At 53.9% G+C, this 20,549-nt stretch overlaps 9 protein-coding genes across 9 annotated transcripts; 6 read left to right on the top strand and 3 right to left on the bottom strand.

The window, feature by feature from the left end:
* Positions 1 to 62: 62 nt before the first annotated feature.
* On the bottom strand, positions 63 to 944 carry G647_01766 (uncharacterized protein; the record flags this gene model as incomplete). The annotated part of the gene is made up of 1 exon (XM_008725165.1): positions 63 to 944. The coding sequence occupies one exon, from the start codon at positions 942 to 944 to the stop codon at positions 63 to 65; it is 882 nt and encodes a 293-aa protein (XP_008723387.1).
* A 703-nt stretch (positions 945 to 1,647) lies between these two features.
* On the top strand, positions 1,648 to 2,652 carry G647_01765 (succinate dehydrogenase [ubiquinone] iron-sulfur subunit, mitochondrial; the record flags this gene model as incomplete). Its single annotated transcript, XM_008725164.1, has 3 exons — positions 1,648 to 2,065; positions 2,119 to 2,270; positions 2,326 to 2,652. 3 exons carry the CDS (start codon positions 1,648 to 1,650, stop codon positions 2,650 to 2,652), a joined length of 897 nt encoding a protein of 298 aa, XP_008723386.1.
* A 413-nt stretch (positions 2,653 to 3,065) lies between these two features.
* On the top strand, positions 3,066 to 4,169 carry G647_01764 (uncharacterized protein; the record flags this gene model as incomplete). The annotated part of the gene is made up of 1 exon (XM_008725163.1): positions 3,066 to 4,169. One exon carries the CDS (start codon positions 3,066 to 3,068, stop codon positions 4,167 to 4,169), a length of 1,104 nt encoding a protein of 367 aa, XP_008723385.1.
* A 960-nt stretch (positions 4,170 to 5,129) lies between these two features.
* Positions 5,130 to 9,671, top strand: G647_01763 (uncharacterized protein; the record flags this gene model as incomplete). Its single annotated transcript, XM_008725162.1, has 3 exons — positions 5,130 to 5,422; positions 5,471 to 9,317; positions 9,363 to 9,671. 3 exons carry the CDS (start codon positions 5,130 to 5,132, stop codon positions 9,669 to 9,671), a joined length of 4,449 nt encoding a protein of 1,482 aa, XP_008723384.1.
* Positions 9,672 to 11,048: 1,377 nt separating this feature from the next.
* G647_01762 (uncharacterized protein) lies at positions 11,049 to 11,639 on the top strand (the record flags this gene model as incomplete). The annotated part of the gene is made up of 1 exon (XM_008725161.1): positions 11,049 to 11,639. One exon carries the CDS (start codon positions 11,049 to 11,051, stop codon positions 11,637 to 11,639), a length of 591 nt encoding a protein of 196 aa, XP_008723383.1.
* An 811-nt stretch (positions 11,640 to 12,450) lies between these two features.
* Positions 12,451 to 13,503, bottom strand: G647_01761 (uncharacterized protein; the record flags this gene model as incomplete). The annotated part of the gene is made up of 1 exon (XM_008725160.1): positions 12,451 to 13,503. The coding sequence occupies one exon, from the start codon at positions 13,501 to 13,503 to the stop codon at positions 12,451 to 12,453; it is 1,053 nt and encodes a 350-aa protein (XP_008723382.1).
* Positions 13,504 to 15,204: 1,701 nt separating this feature from the next.
* On the top strand, positions 15,205 to 16,137 carry G647_01760 (uncharacterized protein; the record flags this gene model as incomplete). Its single annotated transcript, XM_008725159.1, has 2 exons — positions 15,205 to 15,334; positions 15,407 to 16,137. The coding sequence occupies 2 exons, from the start codon at positions 15,205 to 15,207 to the stop codon at positions 16,135 to 16,137; spliced, it is 861 nt and encodes a 286-aa protein (XP_008723381.1).
* Positions 16,138 to 16,892: 755 nt separating this feature from the next.
* On the top strand, positions 16,893 to 18,104 carry G647_01759 (uncharacterized protein; the record flags this gene model as incomplete). The annotated part of the gene is made up of 1 exon (XM_008725158.1): positions 16,893 to 18,104. One exon carries the CDS (start codon positions 16,893 to 16,895, stop codon positions 18,102 to 18,104), a length of 1,212 nt encoding a protein of 403 aa, XP_008723380.1.
* A 91-nt stretch (positions 18,105 to 18,195) lies between these two features.
* On the bottom strand, positions 18,196 to 19,061 carry G647_01758 (uncharacterized protein; the record flags this gene model as incomplete). The annotated part of the gene is made up of 3 exons (XM_008725157.1): positions 18,196 to 18,419; positions 18,525 to 18,685; positions 18,802 to 19,061. 3 exons carry the CDS (start codon positions 19,059 to 19,061, stop codon positions 18,196 to 18,198), a joined length of 645 nt encoding a protein of 214 aa, XP_008723379.1.
* Between the last annotated feature and the right edge of the window lie 1,488 nt (positions 19,062 to 20,549).

Below are 20,549 nucleotides of genomic sequence, written 5' to 3'. Positions count from 1 at the left end.
ATGCCTATTTCCAGGCCTTTTTCTGATGATTCTGCTGAAGCACGGCAGCCCAAATCTCCTCTTCACAAATTGGTGCTTGCGGCAACATCCACGAGCAGGCCTGTCGTCCTTCGAAGCTCGCGGATCTTCCCATCCACCACTTTCCAGCAGTCAGGCCCAATGATAACTCGCAACAGCTTCTCTTTCTTGATGAGCTCGCCAACCTCGCCTTCTCCAGTGGCTGCCTCGAACATGACTTTGGCGGCCTTGTCCGGGCTCCCCGTTGCACTGCTGGGCATTTTGGTGATATGATCGAGTCTGGCACTCACCGGGTGGCTGCCTGTATACTCCTCCGACGGGGTTATCTGCTTGCCCACGTCCGACTTGCCAAAGTTTGTCCTGAATGCCCCGGGCACAATAATCAGAACGCGAATCCCAAACTGCGCGACCTCCAGACTGCAAGATTCGGATGCTGCTTCCAGTGCAGCTTTGCTTGCTGCGTACACACCACAGGCGAGACCCGCGGCGACACCTTGGGCGCTAGAGACATTCATAATGACGCCTGATCTTCGTTTTCTCATCCCTGGCAGCACAGCTTGCATGATCCTCAGTGGGCCAAGGAAATTGACCTGCATTTGATATACGGTGTCCGCAAAGGGTATATCTTCCAAAGCTCCGAGCACGCACACACCAGCATTATTGACGAGTATGTCGATTCGACCAAAGAAAGACTCTGCGAGCTGCACCGTCTTGTTGAGTTCTTCTTCTGGCTGCGTTGTGTCGAGGGCGACCCATTTGCCGCCGCTCTTCTCGACTTCAGACACTAACTCTGGCGTTTTGGATGGATTGCGAGAGGTGGCAATGACCGTGTGGCCTTGTGCCATTGCATGACGGGTGAGTGCAAGCCCTAGCCCTGCGCTTGAGCCGGTGATGAACCACACTGGCGCTTCGGATGTGGCGGGCATTGCTGCAAGAGAGTCAGCTAGCTGTCAACCAAGATTGAGACGGTCAGAATGCTGTCGAGTTCACAAGGCCACAGCCAGGCAAGGCCGCCCATCTGCTACTTTAATATCGCGAGGTATTCACTTCGCTTTCCCCAACGCGTTGGAAGTTCCTAGGTAGACTGCTGACCATGTCGGACATAGACCCGGATTTTGCATGCCAATTGTCAAAATTAAGCAGTGATCAATAGGAGGAGGGAAGCTTCGAACAACAAGGCCAGCCAGCACCATCGAGATCTAGCTGCAGATAGTTGACCGTAGTTAAGGTGGACTTTCATTCTTTATGTCCGACACTCTATGGACGGTCAAGGCGTGAATCCAGCCCAAATATAGAGTAACCTTTCCCTTAGAACGTCTTTCTCGGTCAACATACTCTGGTGATTCTGGTGAACACACAACAAAGAAGCCTGGTGCTTGAGCTGACTGCAATCGGAAGCATGAAGCAGGGAGACCGGCGGTTCGGAAGACGCCCTCGGCAAAGTTCGCGCGGTCATTTCAAACCGCAGTCTCGTGATTGGCTGTGAGGTCCACAGCATCATAGACGACCTTGAACGCCACCTGCTCTTCGCTTTCAATTCATCCACACCACAGTCTTCGAGCGAACACTCCCCGCGCGCTCTATCGACCACGTTGCCGCTACAGCTCCAGTGCTGCCCCGACAACCGCCATGGCCGCTCTTCGCACAGCATCGCGCCTGGCTGCGCCTGCACGAGCTGCAATCCGACCTTCGTTCGCCGCACGATCGTATGCCACCGTGACGAAAGAAAGCTCCTACGATCTCAGCGCCAGTCGGCCTCCTATTAACGAATCAAAGACCAGCACCGTGCAAGAACCAAGACCTGACAAGGATGCGAAGATCAAGACATTCCATGTCTACAGGTGGAACCCAGACGAGCCGACCTCGAAGCCTCGGATGCAAAGCTACACCTTGGACTTGAACAAGACCGGTCCCATGATGCTGGATGCGCTGATTCGGATCAAGAACGAGGTGGATCCTACGCTGACATTCCGCCGAAGTTGTCGGGAGGGTATCTGTGGTAGCTGTGCCATGAACATCGATGGCGTCAATACTCTGGCTTGCCTGTGTAAGTATCGAGGTCGCATGGCAGCACCAGCCTCGAATTAACACGATGAACAGGCCGCATCCCCACAGATACGAGCAAGGAATCTCGAATTTATCCCTTGCCGCACACATACGTCGTGAAGGATCTGGTGCCCGACTTGACACAATTCTACAAGCAATATAAATCGATCAAGCCCTTCTTGCAACGAGACACGAAGTCACCAGATGTGAGTGGCCAGCACACCCGGGAGGCGGCGTCGAAAATCTGCTAACACGTTGCAGGGCAAGGAGAACCGACAATCACCGGCGGACCGAAAGAAGTTGGATGGTCTCTATGAATGCATTCTGTGCGCCTGTTGCTCGACTTCCTGCCCATCATACTGGTGGAACAGCGACCAGTACCTCGGGCCCGCCATTCTTCTTCAATCCTATCGCTGGCTCGCTGATTCAAGGGACGAGCGCAAGGCTGAGCGCAAGGAGGCATTGGAAAACAGCATGAGCTTGTATCGATGCCATACCATTTTGAATTGCTCGAGAACATGCCCGAAGGGATTGAATCCGGCAAAGGCTATTGCTGAGATCAAGAAGAGCATGGCTTTTGCTTCATGAGCGGTTTCCTTTGACGGGGTGGGCGATTCATTTGTCTTTCACACACAGTGCTATTGTCAGATAGCAGACTGCTGTACATATACATCCAAACGTCTGATGTTTACGGCCCGAATACGGTGGTCCACGCCAGAGGCTATGTACGGAGTGTTCGGAAACTGTGCGGCATCTGGAAGCCCTCTCTGCACAAAAGTCATTGCAATACCGTCATTGGTGGACGGTGTTTCCTTATCAACCCGCAGAATGCACTAAATCACTCGGCCGAGACTATTTCCGTACAAGTGCTCCGTCCGGAGTACGGAGTCGCACCAGTGTCAAAGACGCTGAAATCAACAAGCATAACAAAACCTGATGGCGCAATTTGGCCCAGGCATTGCGATCTCTTGTGCCCCTCGGGCTTAAATACACTTCCAGCCATGCAGAACACGAATGGTGGACAAGCTCCAAGCAGCCTACAGCTCTGGCTCGACTCCTTCAGTCTTTCAGGCCACCGTCCTCCGCGGACGCGTGCGGCGGAATCCATTCCGGTGACTTCGCAGGCGAGGCAGCAACAATCCCTTGACGACCGACCTTTCTTGCACCTCGACGAGACCACCACAAGAAACGACGATGGCGATGGCAAGGGTGACGGTGACGAGACGGTTCTATATCTGGGTTACGGCTCCAACCTGAGTGCCGAAACATTTCGGGGCAAAAGAGGCATCCGGCCGGTCTCACAGGTCAACGTCGTGGTCCCGGCTCTGTCCCTCACCTTCGATTTGCCGGGTATACCGTACACGGAACCGTGCTTTGGCAACGTGCGACGTCGAGACGAAACCCTCGAGTCGGAGGATTACCACAAAGACCACTGGTCCAAGGGGCTCGTGGGCGTGGTCTATGAAGTGACGAAGGAGGACTTCGTGCACATCATCGCAACAGAAGGAGGTGGGTCGGGATACGATGACGTGCTGGTGGATTGCTTTGCCCTGAGCGGTGAGCCCAGTCAAGACGTGCCGCTGAAGCCGACGGGACAGCCGTTCAAGGCGCACACGCTCTTCGCCCCGTCGAAGTTATCGCGGCCGGATCATTCCTATGCGCAGCCCAGCGCGAGGTACCTCAAGTTGATCACCGATGGCGCGACTGAACATGGACTGCCGCTGGAGTATCAGGCATTTCTGCGCCAGATTAGGCCCTTCCGCATGACAACCACGAGACAGAGACTGGGGTCGTTCGTGTTCTTGAGCGTGTGGTCCCCCTTCTTGTTGTTCCTCATTGGAGGAGCGGCGGCGATATTTCTGCAGCCGGACGGCACGTATCCGAAGTGGTTTGCCGAGTTCTTGAACGCTATGTTTACGGCTTGTTGGGCGAGCTACGACCAGTTCTTCAAGGAGCTCTTTGGCGACGGAGAGAGGACGATCGGTGACGACGAAGATGATGACCGGTATGTCAGCGGTGGCTCAGTGCTTGATGAGAAAGAGCGCTTGATCGAGAGACGCGGGGACAAGTATGGTGCGGTGAGCACGGTTGAACAAGTGGTGTGACAAAACATACGTGTGATAAGATCTTTTGAGTCCATGAAGAAATGAGCCTTCCCATCACGCTCTATATTGCTGGAGTTGGTGTTCGCGTGTATTTTGGAATATGTCAAAAGATCGAGGGTGGCTGAGATAAATATTGCTTGACATTCGTTAGACTGGGTGCTTTCTTTTCTCAACTGGTCTCACTTCTTCTTCACCGCCGCCAGCCAGCATAACGCTGCTAGCTATCTTTTACTGCTTCACCCTCCGCTCAGATGTCCGCTTCAAAGCATCCCACCGGCCATCCGTCACAGTTGGAAGGGTCTTTCTCTGCTCTTGTGGAGTATCTTCGAAAGAGCTTCCGCCATCAGGGAACAGTGAGGTGAGGCCCTCTCGATCAGTTCATTGAAACCGCCCTGCTGATGCACATCCCGCAGTATCCCAGAGGATATTATTGCGCCCTTCAGGCAACCATTTCGGCCCACCGACAGCTCGCTGCTTCGTGATCTGGCAAAGCTGCTTGAAAATGGCCGACCTTACAAGAATATTGTCCGGCTTGATTCGCAATCTTTCTATTCGGTTGTGTCAATCGTCTTGCATTTCCCGTACTCTGTCGTGCAGAGCAAGTTGTTGTATGTCTTCATGGTCAGTGGCTTTCCGTTTGTACTCTCGAGTCAGGCTGACTCGATCAGGACGCCATTCGTCAGTACAAGAATGAGGACACCCTTACCTCTGTCTTGTCATGCATCCATGGCACTGACCTGACACCAAACGAGGTCAGGGAGCAAGGTGATTACATCGGAAAAAAGCTCTGTGCCTGCGTACTGCGCCACCTGGTGAGTAGGGACAAGGAAGCCCAACTGCGTTGGACGGTGAGTACTGAACCCCCTTTAGAGGTGTCGCCGAACTAACGTTACGCAGCTAGCACAATTCCTCTCCGTCTTGATTCACTTCAGTTTTGCGGCAAGAGATCAGATCGTGGAAATGGCGGAATGGCAAGAACTGCAACCCAGAATGTGTCGTGCGCTGACCTCGAATAGCCCACTTCTAACGACCATCCTCGAGGTAGACCGAAGCCACTTCCTCCGGATACTGGTTGCCGATGTCATCCGCGAACTGCTCTACAACGGAACCGAACGAGTGGTTTTCGGGCGATCTCCAGGGTTGCGCAAGATTGTTGAACATTTCCCACTGTCACCAGTGGGGGACTCGAAGTGGATGGGCGAGGTGATCGAACACTTCAGCCAGATTGATCTAGCGAGAGCCTTTGTTGAAGAGTATGCTGTAATTCAAACTTGGTGAGACTCGCACTGATTAAATCGCAGGCCTGAACGAATTTTCATGGTCCAACGCCTCGAGTCCGACGGCAATAAATTCTTCGAGAGTCCCTCTCCATTCGTGGCAACCGTGACGAGTGAAATATCGTTTCTGGCGCCCAAAGCCGCGGACACAGGCATGATGACTCTAGTATCTGTTCCAGTGACGAAGGACATGTCCGTCAATTGCATCGCCTCGGAGTCGAAATCGTCAACGATCCTGGAGATTCAATACCCAAGAGATGAAGGTGATCGATTTGTGAACGGATCCAGGAGTGCCATAAACAGCCTGACGATTACCTTCTGCGACGAAGAGGCCATAGATAGCTTTACACAATCCATTCAAGAACTCCGCGACAACAGGACACCAGGAAGTGCGCCCAAATTTCCTTGGACACCTAGGAAGCAGTCATTTGCGATCGTCAATGTCAGCTCGACTTCTGAAGATGACGGTCACAATGAGGGTCGCGCCTTGAATACTATGAGCACTTCTGAGATCGAAGTGTCGTCTCCTCTACGCGATATTTCATTGCGTCATCTGCAGAAGAGCGACTCAGCAACTGACCGTCTATCACAGAAGCAGACAGCTACGGCTCTGTCTCGCATAGGAGCTGGAGATGGAGAAGATACACCTGCATTGAGGAAAGCCCCAAATTCACGCCAGTTGATCGAACGCTTGCGTGCTTCCCAGGAGGAAGCGACAGACTTGCCTCGCAAAGTCGGGTCAGGTTCGAGACGGTCGCATCTGCCTGGCAGTCCATCTAAGGCCGACCCTGCGGAAGGAGCGGTGACACAGAAGCAGCCGACCCGCCATTCTACGGCTGCCAATGGATCAGCTCGCGGTGCAGCGCCTGCCTCTCCGGGGTCCGAGTCGAAACGCAAGCGCCATGCTGAGCCAGCAAGCAGCTCACTTTCTAACCAAGCGAAGAAGAGATCCAAGGCTGCTGACGCCACTACGCAAGCCAGCAGCAACCCAGACACACAGATATCCAGCCGTAAGAAGGGAACACTCAAAGACACCATGGCTCGACTGATTGGGGCTGGGAAAGACGCCTCCAAGGCCGGCGCTGGCACGGCACAGACGGGTCTCAAGCGAAGAGCGAACAAAGAATCCACCACCCCTAAGGGCGAACAGTTTCAAAAGCCATCCAAGCCAGCCTCGGACGCTGTCAGTTTTGACCTTCCACCTACGGATGACGAGGATACCCGTCTTGTAAAGAAAGCAAAGACCGGAGCCACTAAGCGTCCCGGCAAAACGGCTGTCAGAGGTCTTGGGGAGAAGACGAAAAGTGCTGTTCAAGTCGTGGCTTCACCGAAAGGCCGCAAGAAGAAGCCAAACAGCAAGCCGAAGCCCAAAGAGCCTGGAGAGAAGAAGTCACAACCGACTGCAGCCTCGAGCCGAGCGAGAAGAGCTCCCAAAACACCCAAGTACATTGAGAACTCAGATGAAAGCGAAGAAGATGTTACACCCGGAGAGACTAGCGTTGAGGAAGGGATTGAGGAGATACACAACGCCGATAACGTCGAGGAGACGGCCAAAGACTCACTTCCAATCAGCAAGGGCATACTTAGGACTGCTGCCGAAGCGTCGCAACTTGAGTTCATGACCCATGTCGAGTCGCAACTTCAAGAAATGGTCGACAGAGAGAGCACTGACGACGAAGCTGGCTCTAGAGACAAGCATCCTCTGCAGGATTCAGCCAACGAACAACCTACTTTGAGAGACAAGCCACCGGCCCAACTGCCTAGAGAAATGCACAAGCAAACTGTTTCGGAGAAGGCGCCTCCTGTTTCGGAAATCATAGCCACGCAGCCTGTCTCGGAGAATACCTCAAAGCCAATATCTGCTGTAGCGGGAGATACGCTTGGAAAAGACGACGCGCCTATACGGAATCCATCAGATGGTCGGATCGTCGTGGCGAAAAGCCCTTATACTTCGATGCTTAGGGAGAAGCAGACCCCCACAAGGGAGAAGCTCACCGAACAGGTCTCCACCCAGCCAAAGGCTACTCCACAACGCAATACAAAGCGTCTAAGCGAAAGTTCAATTCCACCGGCGAGCGAAAAGTTGCTGCGAAAGACCCCAATAGTGCATTTTGGGCCACAAGGACCGGCCAACCAGGCTATGCAAAGCAAGCCTGCTCGGAAAGAAGTTACTTTCAGAAGCTCAGCGGACAAAAGCTATGGACAGCCCCAAGCATCACGATTTGACGATGACGAACATACTCAGGTTAGGGATCAGCGTGCCCAGCAACCGAGGCCTGAACCTCCAGATCCGATCCGCCAGGTCGATAATGCTGAAGAAGCCATTAAGAGCGCCCCTTGGGAAGAAGACTCCCAGCTTCCTCCCCCGGACGATGCTGCCAACGACATCCATGTGGAATATGTTGATGATCTTGGAGAGCTTTCGATCTCAGAAGGCAAATTCAAGTCACCGGAGATTGAAAAGACACAGCCCCGATCTCCACGAGAAGCGGATCCCTGTGAGAAGGAGGTTGCTGAGGTAGAAGCAGACGATGAAGATGATCCCTCGAAGATGAAGAGTATTGACACAGACGACACGTCTTTTTTCGACAAGTCCTACGATCAAGAAACCTCAGAGTATGTTGCATCTGAGCCCGAACAGGGGGCCAGTGGAAAGTCACCACCAGGTCCTGAATGTCAACGATCGCGCAAGCCTGATGCCACCATCCTAGGGGCAGAGACGCCGCTTCTTGATGACGATGCAACCAGCCAAGGCAATCAGAGAGCCAAGGAACCTCTAGTCTCCCGATCGGCAATTCGTCAATCTATCGGGCTCAGCGCCATCTTGGATGAAGAGTACCCTACGGCTCAGAAAGTTATCAACCCGCAGAAGCTTAGACCGGCTCGTCAGTCAGCTGCGGTGGACCAGACCAGTCAAGCCCGGATCTCGTCCATCGGATCTTCTTCATTCACACAGATATCCAAAAGAGCAGATATACTTGAGCCGACAAAGCATGCAGACACCTGGAAAGAGGCTCAAAGGACTAGCACTGCTCCTGGCATTCTTTCCATGTCCCCTAGGCAAGCAGTTTCAGCGAACAAGAGCAGCGACTATGATATCGTACTTCAGTACGAGAAGGGGCGCACCCAACTTCCTCCTCGGTCCTCAAATGCGGCCTCGGAAAGCGCACTGCACGTTGGAGACACATCGGTAGTAAAGCCAGGTACAATAAACGATTCCCCTGCACGTCCGGGACAAGACTCTAGCAGGGTGACTGCCACATCGCCTCCATCAAGGACAGCCCGTTCAATGGCTCCGCCTCCTCCACCGATGATACTGCCCACTAGAGTCAGTAGTAAACCTGGTCATGCTCGCAAATCCTGGCCTGAATCACACGTCGAGGGAGCGACGCGAGCTGCCGAAGCACCAGTAAAAGAGCAAGTCAAGCCTATCAATGCCGGGCCCGTCCGAGTGAAGAAGAGACTGACCCTGCCGCTTGCCGCTGAGGAGCAAATCCAAAAATCCGACGTGCCACCCGCCACGCCTGCATCATTCTCTACACGTCTCGATTTGCACGCAGATTTGTCAACTCATCAAGCACGCAACGATGGGGACTGGAGAATGGAATATGGGGCCCAGAGGTTCGGCAATGGGAGCATGACGCTTGTGAACGAAGAGGAGTCTGGCCCTGAAGAGCGCTCAGGAATTTGGACCAGGCCAGGTCGCAGGCAGGGGCCAGCTTCAGGCGATGACATGTCCAAAGCTGCGTCTCCTTCTCGCATCTCCCGCGGGAAAGAACACGCTGGGGACAGGGACGGTCTCGTAGTGGGAAAGGTAAATGCTCGAAGCTCTCAGCGAGCTCTTTTGTCCGCCATAGTCAACATCACCAATGTGAGTGCGATCCCCTCAGTCCCATGATTACTGACCCTTCTGCAGGATGTGTTATTCCGCTTCGGCGAAGAAGAGGACGCCATCCAGGCTAAAGTCGACCAGTACGCTCACGGCGGCAGAGCTATCATCGAGACTCTGACGGACGCTTGGAATCAAAGACTCGAGCATGAGCACAAGATACTCTTGGAAGGGCTCAACGCGGAGCAGGAATCTCTGTCAACAGCAGCATGTCTCCTGACAGAAAAACATGGTGGTGGAGCCTGGAGAGAGGCCATTGCCGATGACAGGTTGCTTGGCAAGGTGCAGAAGAAGGGTGCTCGACTTACGGAGCAGATTGAGACAGTGATGCAGTGAGTGTAAGATTGGTCTGGAGCAGGGACTCTACAATTTGGTCAGAATGCACCCATGAAGAGTATGTCATCTTTACGACTGAATGTCACCTTGGAGCCGTGTCTGTTTTCGATGGCGAGATGTGGAGCGGTTAATGGGTTGCTGGAGAGGATGTGGTAGCCTCGGACGGCCACCGGAAGGCCAATCTCTGCATCACAAGGCTGCCTTGCCTGTGGGAGACCTTCTACCCTCTGGTGTGGTGTGAGACTGGGACAAGACAGAGTGAATTTGTGGAGGATGGAGCAGTGCATCACCAGTAGTGGGTATGGATGACGTCGAACTGCTGTACATCACACTACTCGTACCTCGTACGAGGTACTGGGTATGCGACTCGTGCGAGTATGAAACATTTGGTCACTTGCGAAGCTATAAATAATCCTGGGATCGTCCGTGATAACCGATTCGTGGAGGCACCAGAAGGTGGACGCATGCTCATGCCACTGCCAAGGGACTTTGGATCTCAGATTCACACCACTTGCATGGCCAAAGCTGCGGATCGTCCTTGGCTAATTTACCTGTTACCTCGTATGGCTAACTTAGTCGACTTTCAGGTACCGAGAACCTCACAGCCACCTACCACAGTACTCAGTATGGAGTACTGTGTAACAGCTTTATGCCTCACCCAGCTTACGTCAAGTGGCGTTTGCGCCGAAAGCCGACGGTAGCACCAAGCCTGCGCAAGCTTCCTGAAAGCTTGACTTCGCCTCAAAGCGCCCTCCTCTTCTCTCTCGTCGTCATTCAACGCCCAATCAAACCCTTGACCTGCGCTAAATGGCTGTGCCCAACAGTGGGAGACAAGCTTACCAACTTGCTCAAGGTCACGCGCTTCGCCTGATGCGAGGCAGCGACGATCCTCGCCTCAATGGCAAATTCTTGATGTTGCTCTTTACCTGAGGCATGCAAGCCTCGATCCTACCGGCACCTCAGCCGCGCAACATACGCCAGTGATGGTTCATGTGCCACAGTCCGAGTACCCAGGACCCAGTACAGAACACCACTCGTGAGTGACTTGCAACTGTGGGCTCGCAGGACACACGTGGGTACCATGTACTGCAGATCCGTGCAAGGTAGGTAACTCGTACAGTGCATATAATGTCCTCACGACGGCTCATTTGTAAGTACTCACTCGTCACTCATCTGCAAGTACTCACTCCGTCACTCACTCGCCACGAATTGGACATCTCTCGTATCTTGCTTAACAAGCTCATCAATCTTGCACATCGACCTTCGAAACCTGAAGCTCCCCTCCCAAGGACCCATCTCTCACTACTCGTAAACCGCAAGTCGCAATAAGTCAAAGTCGCCTTACGTTTCGTACGATTCACTCCTGAATTACTCACCATGGTCGCCTCATCGCTCTTCGCGGGCGTCATCACCCTCTTCGCACTGGGTGCCAGCGCAGCTCCAAAAGCGATCCACGCCCGTCAAACCACCACCACCACCACTGGCACGGAAAACATCGGCCTCTACCTCGACAGCGACGATTTCGACATCAACTCCCTGCAGACCCTGCGCGTCTCGTACGCCAACACGTCGGCCTACATAGGCCAGATCAAGTACGAGGCGTACGCGGAGCCCCTGGTCATCGGCGCCTTCGACGACGGCGACCAAAACAGCGTCTCTTTCCTCTCGATCCACCAGAGCCCCACGGGCTACCAGCAGATGTACATCATCGCCGACGAGACCCAGCCCGTGGGATTCAGCGTCCCCCACGGCAGCGCTCCCCAGGGCGTCACCACGTCGGGCTTCTCTTTCGGACCCGAGGGTGCGTTGCTGAACGGCGGCGTCAACAACTTCTATGCCTGTCAGAACGCCCAACAGGCGGCGATGAATACCTGGCAGATTTGGTGGTTCGGGGCCGGACAGCCCAACGCTGTGGGCTGCAAGGGGCCCATTAAGCTGGTCGCGGGTGATGCGTGCGCGAGGTCTTGAAGCGTGTACACAGTATCGTAGTTGGGGGTCGTGTTGATCGAAGCATGAAGGGAGGGTTGTAACTTTAAGCATCAAGCATTGAACATTGCATTGGACATTAGCATTAGCATTAAGCATTAGGTATTAGGTATCGAATTTGGACATTAGCATTAGGCGTTAGGCATTGAGTACTGGACATTGAATACTGGACATTGAATACTGGACATTGAATACTGGACATTGAGTATCAACATCAAACATAGCACATTGCACATTGGTGAGCACGAATCATGAAGCCTTAAATAAGTAGGAGCATGAACTCCGTGCCGTGTACTGCATAATACAGTACATACTGTACCTCGTACTGTAGACTCCAATGTCTTGTCATGTCGTGGCCAGAGCATAGTCCTAGGTGAGTCCAGTAGTTAAAACCCGAAATCTGAGCAACCGGTACCTCTGTAGCCCTGTGTCCAAGTCTGAGATGGGAGCCCGTGGCAGAGAAACTGATGCGATGCGTGCATCCGTCAAAATAAACAAGGGATTGTTAGATTGATAGACATAAAACGCACCCGACTTAAGTGGCGCCCGATGTGCTGTAGGTGATACAGTAACGCAGAACTTGATTCGATCTCAACATGTAGCTGGAGTGACCGAGGATTTCGACGCTTGGAACTTGCAGAAGCACCTGTACATACTTGCAAGGTCATGAGCACGTCCTGGGTGCGTCCCTTTCGACTTTTCTCCCGACCTCATCACCGTGGCAATGGTCCAGGGCAGTCCGCGCATCAACATGTCGGAGGGAGTCCTCACTCTCGAATCTAGAATCTAGAATCTAGAAATGCTTCCCCGTGGCCGCCTGCGCCAGGAATTCCTCGGGCATATCCACTTTCTGCTCGGTACAATTCCCCTCCCTGTCCACCAAGACGGCGTGATTCTTCTCAATGACGTTCCACTCTTCGATTTTATACGTCGACGGTTCGCTCGCCACAATCACGTGTTTGCCATGCTCCGCTGCGCTCTTACTCGGGTTGGGGTTCCCGACCCCTGCGTCGGGATGGTCCGGGTATTTACTGTTCAGCGTCACCCCCGCCGTGGTGCTGTAGTATAATGACGGAGGGTTCTCGACCGCGTGGTTGCGCAGGCGCACTGAAATAAGTTGCTGCCCATCCGTACAACATACGTTCAGGGAACAGGCTTGCACATTTTGCGGTCCCAGCGTGGACTGTTGGAGCGCGATGACCTGGTGGAAGGAAGTGACGAGAGCGTCCAGCATCTCCGTGGGCTGATACTGTCGTTCCCAGCTCGTCGTGCCGTCCCCGACATTCTTGGTCAAGTTGGTCATGTACAGTGCTGCCAGGTGTTCCGAGTCCGTCGTGCCGTGGATGTTCTCGTACGCCGACTTTTCGATCAGATCGAGCATGGGCCGCCGGATGTCGGTGAAGTGGCTGATCAGTCCGTTGTGCATGATCGTGTGCCGCCCAAATGTGAACGGGTGGTTATTTATCGCCGCGACGCTGGTCCCTGTTGCGGCTCGGATGTGCGCGAAGAGGCCTTTCGTCGCGGTGCCCGCGCAGATGCTGTGGAAGTTGGCGTCGTTATTCGGCGGTTGGGCATTCTTGTAGACGACTGGGCGACTGCCTTCGATGTCGGTGATGAAGCCGGAGCGGGATGGCGTGTACCAGACCATGCCGAAGCCGTCGACATTGTTCAGGCGGTTTCGTAGTGTGATTTCTTGCTTGGTGGTTTGTTCACCGGGGACGTGAGAGAAGAGTTTGGGGAGGTAGTGGTCGTGCACTTGCTTGGACAGGGAGTGTTGCGGCGTGATCAGGACGTCTTCGAGGAGACAGGGTTCGGTAGGCGAGATGTAGGCGAACCAGCGGCACATTTTGAGCGCGTGTCAGATGTCACGAATGGGTGAGGAGTTGGTGAGAACAGGTTGTGACAAGCACGGTAGATAGCTTAGGCTAGTCGGAAAGGAAAGTTAACTTGTCGATGGTGGAGATGGAAGAGGTGAGGACAAAGCAAGATGGCACAGCTGAGGTTCACGAGCTCCCCCACATTTTTCAAGAACAAGTCATCATTCTCGCCTACCTTGAATTTCCCATTCAGCGCGGCCTGTGGCACCACATGCGGTATCGAAGCCGGCAACAGGTCAAACTTGGAATAAGATGCAGGAACATCAAATCGCCATCTGGGGGCAACGTAATCGTTGACCAGCTCAGTAAAGGCCTGTGAGGGGCCTGTGAAAGATCGACGTCATTGGGCTAAGCTTTGACCAAGCCCCGGTCACGTGATATAGCTTAAATTATGGGGTTCTCGAAAAGAAATTTCAAAGACCTCCAACAAACGTCACTCACAACAGGCTCGTCACAGGCAAGTCTCGCGCTTGACGACGTTCTCAGTTCTTAGGAGACATCGGTTCTTGGCGAGCTTCCTCTTGCTTGATTTCTAAATCAAGGTGTCTCGCGCCGGGTATGAGAGACTGATGAGCCTCCTTCACACGAGCGGTGTGAGCCCAATCGAGATTCTTTCTCTTGCGCGATGACCGTAAAGGATACGCTCACCTGTTCGAGGAGGTCTGACTATATCTGCATAGCATCCACCAGTGGTAAGACGACATTTGCGTGGACAAAGAGCCTAGAACCGCTCTCCGCGACGACAAGATGCAGCATTTCCTAAGAATAGCTAACGTCGATGATACAGCAATATCTCCCCTCACAACGCGAGCATAAGTCAACGGATAGCAGGTTCTTCTCCATGGACGACGTGTTTTGCCCTAGTGACAATACTGAGTATACTCGCAAAAGCCCGGTTCGAAGTGTGGGGTACACAAAACGAAGGCAAGTTATAACGCCTCATGCGATACGATCTCATCGTGTCAAAGGCCTTTTTTGAGACGAAGCACCTCGAATCTCCTCATCCCGATATTCTCACAGAATATAGCATGCTTTTGGGTCTCTCATTTGATCACGGAATCCCCGATGAGGGAGTTTACGCCTACGCTTTTCGTCCGAACCTTGATTCAACAGCACTGATTTGAAAGCCTTCAGCATCGGTTTCGACAAGTCCATCTTTCTCCGAGGAGCCTGCAGTGATCTCGGATCTCGCATTCTTATGTCAGCAGTCCCTGTGGAGCGTATTTGGAGCTCACCGATGGAAAATGTGGTGCTATTTGCCTCTGGTGTACACCCGCGGCCTGGACGGATTGATCGAATCAGCCATGACAATGTATTTCCACGAACTTGATCCGATTCCGAGCAAGTCCTCCTGTGCGTCCAGAATGATTCCATAATCCACGGCCGCTTGGTGGGAACGCCAAGTAAAATCGTATGCTCGCTACCCGTTAGTCAGCGGCAGCCAAGCGACATGCAGCCTTGTGACAGGAATCTCCATCTGGCCAGCAAATTACCAGAATGTACGCAGTTCGCCCTTGGAATGTCGATTATGACGGAGTGCGTGAACCGCCGGCATAAAAGCGTTTGATGGCCCGGCTAAGACGAGCATCATTCAACAAGCAAGTAAGTGCTGGGCCTACGACAAAGTGCGATCCATTCTCCAGTATACAGCGCCTCAACCACTATCCAACATGCACCAAGGACAGCCTCGTTTCAAGGTCTACTCCTCCCCCGCTTCACAGTGGGCAGGTGTTCCTCTTCTCGGCCTCGTGGAGAAGGGCTACGATGAAAAAGAGTACGAAGTGGAAAACATTGATCTGAGTAAGAATCAGCCCGATCACCGAACTGTGGCATGTGTTCGAGCCAGTACTGACATGTGTCGTCTTTGCGCAGTGGGTGCCGGAAATTTCCATCCCGATTATGTCAAGATCAATCGAAACGGGACAATCCCATCCTTGACGAGCGCTTCGCTCGAACAGCCTCTCAGCGAAAGTGCGGACATCCTTGTTTATCTCAACGACTCGCGACCATCGGGTTTGAATCTGGCAGCCAAAGATGATGCCACTTCTCGTGCGGTCAAGCAGCTCGTCGACCTCGTCCATAGTCCCGAAGTCAGCACCAATATCATTCTCCTGATGGCACGCGACGCCGAAGAGATGCAGGCCAAGCAGAAAGGTCCGTTCAACGACTTCCTCCGGAAACGCCAGGATACACTGGAGAAGTACCACAAGGAAATCCCGGACAGCGACTTCTATAGTGCGCGTCGCCATATGAATGGCGCGATTTACCACCATTACGTCTCGTCTGATGGCCACCCGCAGTTCTTCCAGCAGAGCCAGGAAGCCTACCGTGGTTTCGCCGCGGGTATGGACAAGTTGGAGTCGTTGATTGTTCTACCCTATGCGGTGGGGTCAGAGTTGACATTTGCGGATCTTCACATCGTGCCCTGGCTGGCTCATGCTATGTTCGGCGCTGGTGCGAAAGAGTTGGACGACTTCGGCAGCTTGGAGAACCTGATCCGCAAGACGGTACCTGATTTCAAGGTCGGTCCCAAGACGAGGGAGTGGTTGGGTAATATGATGAAGCGGGAGTCGTTCAAGAAAGTATATCCCTTCTTGCATTGAGTGGAGGTCTGAATGATCGGTGCGTGGACAGATCTGCCTCTTTTCGGGGCTGTTCGATATACAGGATCGAGAATCCGACCGTCGTTTTCGAAATAAGGGGCTTCAATCTGTCATCAACCTAGCAGCCCAATCGCAATGTCACTCTGCTTATACGTCCTGTTTCATGTTGTTCATCTGTCTCTCCGGATCCTCAAGGTTGAATCTTATTGTAGAGTCTGGTCACTGCTGACGGCCAGGGCATGCCAAGGCAAAGGACAACCGTAGTAGTATGTGGTGTGACCATACGCAGTCTCTTCATCCAAGTATGTCTGACCCAACACAATACCTCACACATAGGTCGACAATTCATTACTTGTACAACACGATATAGTGAGCTGAGGTTTTCCATAACGCCGATACAAGCAACAACTGGTGCCAATCCTGAAGCCTCAGGGAGCTTGGAAGGAGCGGAGTAGAGCGTGCATGTCCGTATCGACGCCAATCTACCCGGCTTCGTCCTGTCGTTCGTGATCTTCGCCCTCGATGACACCATTGCGACCTCGAGTACATCGCGGTGGTTTAGGTATATGGGACTGAAAACTCGATGAGCAGAGCGCAGCGCAGTCGGCAAGTGACGAACTACTAATTCATCCTTCGACGACAAATAGCTACGGGAAGAGACATCTATCGTGGTCCTGCACATCTTCCAGATCCATAACCGAGATCTTCTTCTCCTCTCTCACCCTACCTTGCCAGACTCGGGCCATTCCACAGCCATGGCAACCTCTGTACAATCACTCCCACACCAAGCACTCAGGATTGAGGCCACGTTGTCCAACCTCGTGGCCTTTGAGTCCTTTGACCTGCCTCGGAGCAACCAAAAGGTCCTTGGAAGCCCTCACCCGGCCAACACAGTCACCCCTCTAGCACTAAGGCCCTGCACCGCCGCCGATACCATCACCGGCGCAGAGCCCACGCTCGACAATGTCATCGAGACGGTCAAGTTTCTACAATCCCAGCCGCAAGGAGGCGTTCTCACGCAAAAGCTAGCCCGTCACGGCACGCTGCTCTTCCGCGACCTGCCCATCCACGACGCGCAGGACTTTAGCAGGTTCGCGCACGCGTTCGGCTGGACGGCCCACGAGATCATCGGCATCGTCGTCAGTCGGCCGGTGCTGGCGCCGAACGTGGCGCCCGCGAACGAAGCCCCCAAGGAGGTGCAGATCTACAACCACAACGAATCGCCCCAGGTGCCGCACGCGCCGGAGTATATCTTCTTCTACGGCCACCGGGTGCCCGAAACGGGAGGCGAGACGCCCATCTCGTCGTCGCTGGAGCTCTTCCACCGCGCGAAGCAGGAGATGCCGGAGTTTATCGCCAACCTGGCCGAGAAGGGCATCCTCAGCAAAGTCACGTACAAGCCCGAGGTGCAGTACGCGGGCGGGTCGACGCTCCGGCAGGCGTTTGGCAAGGAGATCCAGGACGGAGATGACGAAGCCACGCGCAGAGCGAAGATCGAGGCGCAGATCGCCCGGTACGGTCGAGGCCAGTATACGACGTGGGAGTGGCGCGACGATGGGAGCCTTGTCTTGACCCACAGGCTACCGGCGATCCGCACGCAGCCGGGGACGCACCTCCCGACGCTGTTCACCGGGCTCGCTGCGTACTATAAGCGCTTTCTGGCAGCCCATGATGGCGACGGAGATGCGAGGAAGAACACCACAGAGCAATTGTACGGCGATGGGACGCCGATTCCCGAGGAATACCTGGCGCGGTTGGCCGAGATCACGGATGAGATTCGCGTTTTGCATAAGTGGCAGCGTGGCGACGTTCTCGTGTATGACAATATCATCGCGCAACATGGCAGACAGCCTTGGCAAGGAGAGCAAGAAGATCGGGTCGTGATGGCGAGTCTATTTGACGGCGTCGTGCCTGGAGCGTACGTGCCGGAGGAATGGGCTCAGGTCGTGCAGGCGCTGGAAGGATAGCGATCTGACTAATTACCGTGCAGTGCAGTGCAGTGCAATGCCACCATTTACCCCAGATCTTGAGTCTCGAGTCACAATTTCCAAGGTCCACTTAGGCTTCTATCAGCATGCCCCAAAGTAAGACCCCCTCTCCGCCTTGCTGGGCCCATCCTTCGGCGTTGACGACTCCTTGGCCTATTCGCACTTCCTCAGCTACTTGGAACCCGAAGTGGGCGTACACCCCTTTGGCATGTGGGTTGGTGGCTTCCAGCCAGACCGGGACGTTTTGATCGCGGGCCTTCTGCACGAATGGTTCTATCAAGCCGCGGATGGCACCTGCGAGAGGGCGCAAGAGAGTCAGCGACACTTTCGGCACCCTAGTCGCGGAAAAGTACCCGGTCTCGCCCTGTGGTGGTCGAGGAACGCAGCAAGCATACGCACCTTTCTCCTGCCTGGAGGGTGATCTGCCAATGAGGTTGAGATACCAATAAGGACGGTCGCCCATGTACTTTTTCTTCAGCGCGTCGAACTTCTCGCGGTACTCAGCCGCTCCTTCGGAGACAGCACCGCTAGGGACAGGCTTCTTGGTGCCTGGAGGGAGCCTATCGTTCTTTTCAGTGGAATGGTCGAGCACTTGGTCAAGCCCTCCCATTGCCCCTTCGATAGGGGGTACCTGGGGTTGGGGATACCCAAGCCTTTCTTTCTTTCTTAGCCTTACCACAAAGCCACTGCCGCAAAGTCGTATGTCTGGACCAAAATGCCTCCATTTTTGTACCGGTCCGTAATGAGCGGTATCCAGAACTCGACCCGCAGGTCGTGTTGCGATAGTTTGGGATGGTCTGGCCGTGACTCACGGCCCAGGAAGAGGTATCGATTGAGGGCGTCGTTGGAAAACGCCGCACAGATAACCTGCGCAAATCTCGGCACGTCTTCGTCCCGTGTTATGGTAGTGAGGGTTTGTTCGTTGTTGAGTGCCATGGTCGATTTGTAGCGAAGAGAGCACCGTGATCTCGATCCACTCCTTTGGATGTGTCTCTTACCTCGATGCAAAATATACGGAATCGAAGTTGGATGTGTGTGTGACACAGACCCACATACATGGGGACAAGGACGAATAGGTACCTACTCTGCATGTACGGAGTACTCTCGTAGTCATATCGGATAGTCAGTCGGAGAAGTCCACTAGTTCATGCTGAAGGGCGGGCCATGAGCGGCGAGCCACAGTGCTTGCAAGGTCTAGGCGGCCGCTTTTGACGACTCGAGCGCTGAAATGGGCTGTTGGCTTGAACGGGCAGTCCGACGAGAAATAGAATACAAGCACGGAGGTAGGTCGCTGCAAAGATATATACGCCATCTGTGGACGGCTGTGGCACGTAGCGAGCCATGGCCGTTGTGGCGTTCACGCAATACCCGTTTTTGGTGAGAAGGAATGAGAGCGACTGACGCCTGTTCTTGACGCTATCATCATCGTTGTCGCCGAAATGGTCACTGGAGTCGTGGTAACAGTCGCTTGGTCGCCCAACGTCGTGGCTTTTCGAGGGTAGGTACAAGCATCTCTGGAACATTACGAGCCAGAGAGAGTCCGTGCCTACAACGCTTGGAGACGAATCAGTTGCAAGTCCTCGTGGCTTGAGTCAAGACGATCATGGGCTTGGGTGCAAGATGCCTTCAGTGCGCAGACCGGTGTGGTGGCGCGGAAGCATTGTGACAATGGAAGGTGTTGATTGCGCCTGTGGAGAAGTGGTTCGCCCAACGACGCGCGTTTGCCGCTGTCATGCTCTACCGTATTTCAGTATAGGGAATGGTTTGCAAGAAAAGAGTTGAATCACCTGTATTCACTATTATTTACTTCCCTTTTCTTCCACTAAATCTCGCCTCATTTATGTGTGAGATTTAAATGACGCGACACGAGGCTCTCCTCAGACAAGCAACGGCAAGCCGAGTAGCAGAGTCCCGTCCGCATTGTCGCTCAACGAACTCGCGAGAATCGTTCAATGACGAGTTGCACGCGACACAAGCGTTGATGGCGCGTCCCTGGGGCTAAGAGATGGAAATGTGGTAAATGGAAAGGCAAAGTGCGGACAGCATGAAGTCTCCTCGAGACTACCTTCTTGTGCAGGCGATATCCAACACACCATCGGTGGTGCAGGACTAGGCTTGGACCACAATGTTGCCCGTCGGTCCAGCCCCTTGCGCATCCATGACAGGTGCATGCTCTGTGCTAGCCCTGAAAGGAGCGTGGAACGTACTTAAGGAACCAGCGATGCAATGCCTGGCGACCATCGGCACCTGCCGAGCCGTTTTGGGCGACATTCGGCGACTGCCTGGGATGAGATCTCAAGAACAGGAACTCTGCCATTATGTGTTCCGCGGTATCACCTGGCCAGCGTCTTTGGATGGCTTGGGCTTTGTTATTCATCTGTTCGGTCTGTTTGCGCCACTGTTAGGCTCCGTCGTGGGCGCAGA

Source organism: Cladophialophora carrionii (genome assembly GCF_000365165.1).
Source record: "Cladophialophora carrionii CBS 160.54 unplaced genomic scaffold supercont1.1, whole genome shotgun sequence".
Classification (NCBI taxonomy): Eukaryota; Fungi; Ascomycota; class Eurotiomycetes; order Chaetothyriales; family Herpotrichiellaceae; genus Cladophialophora; species Cladophialophora carrionii.
This window is presented reverse-complemented; position numbering and strand designations above follow the sequence as displayed.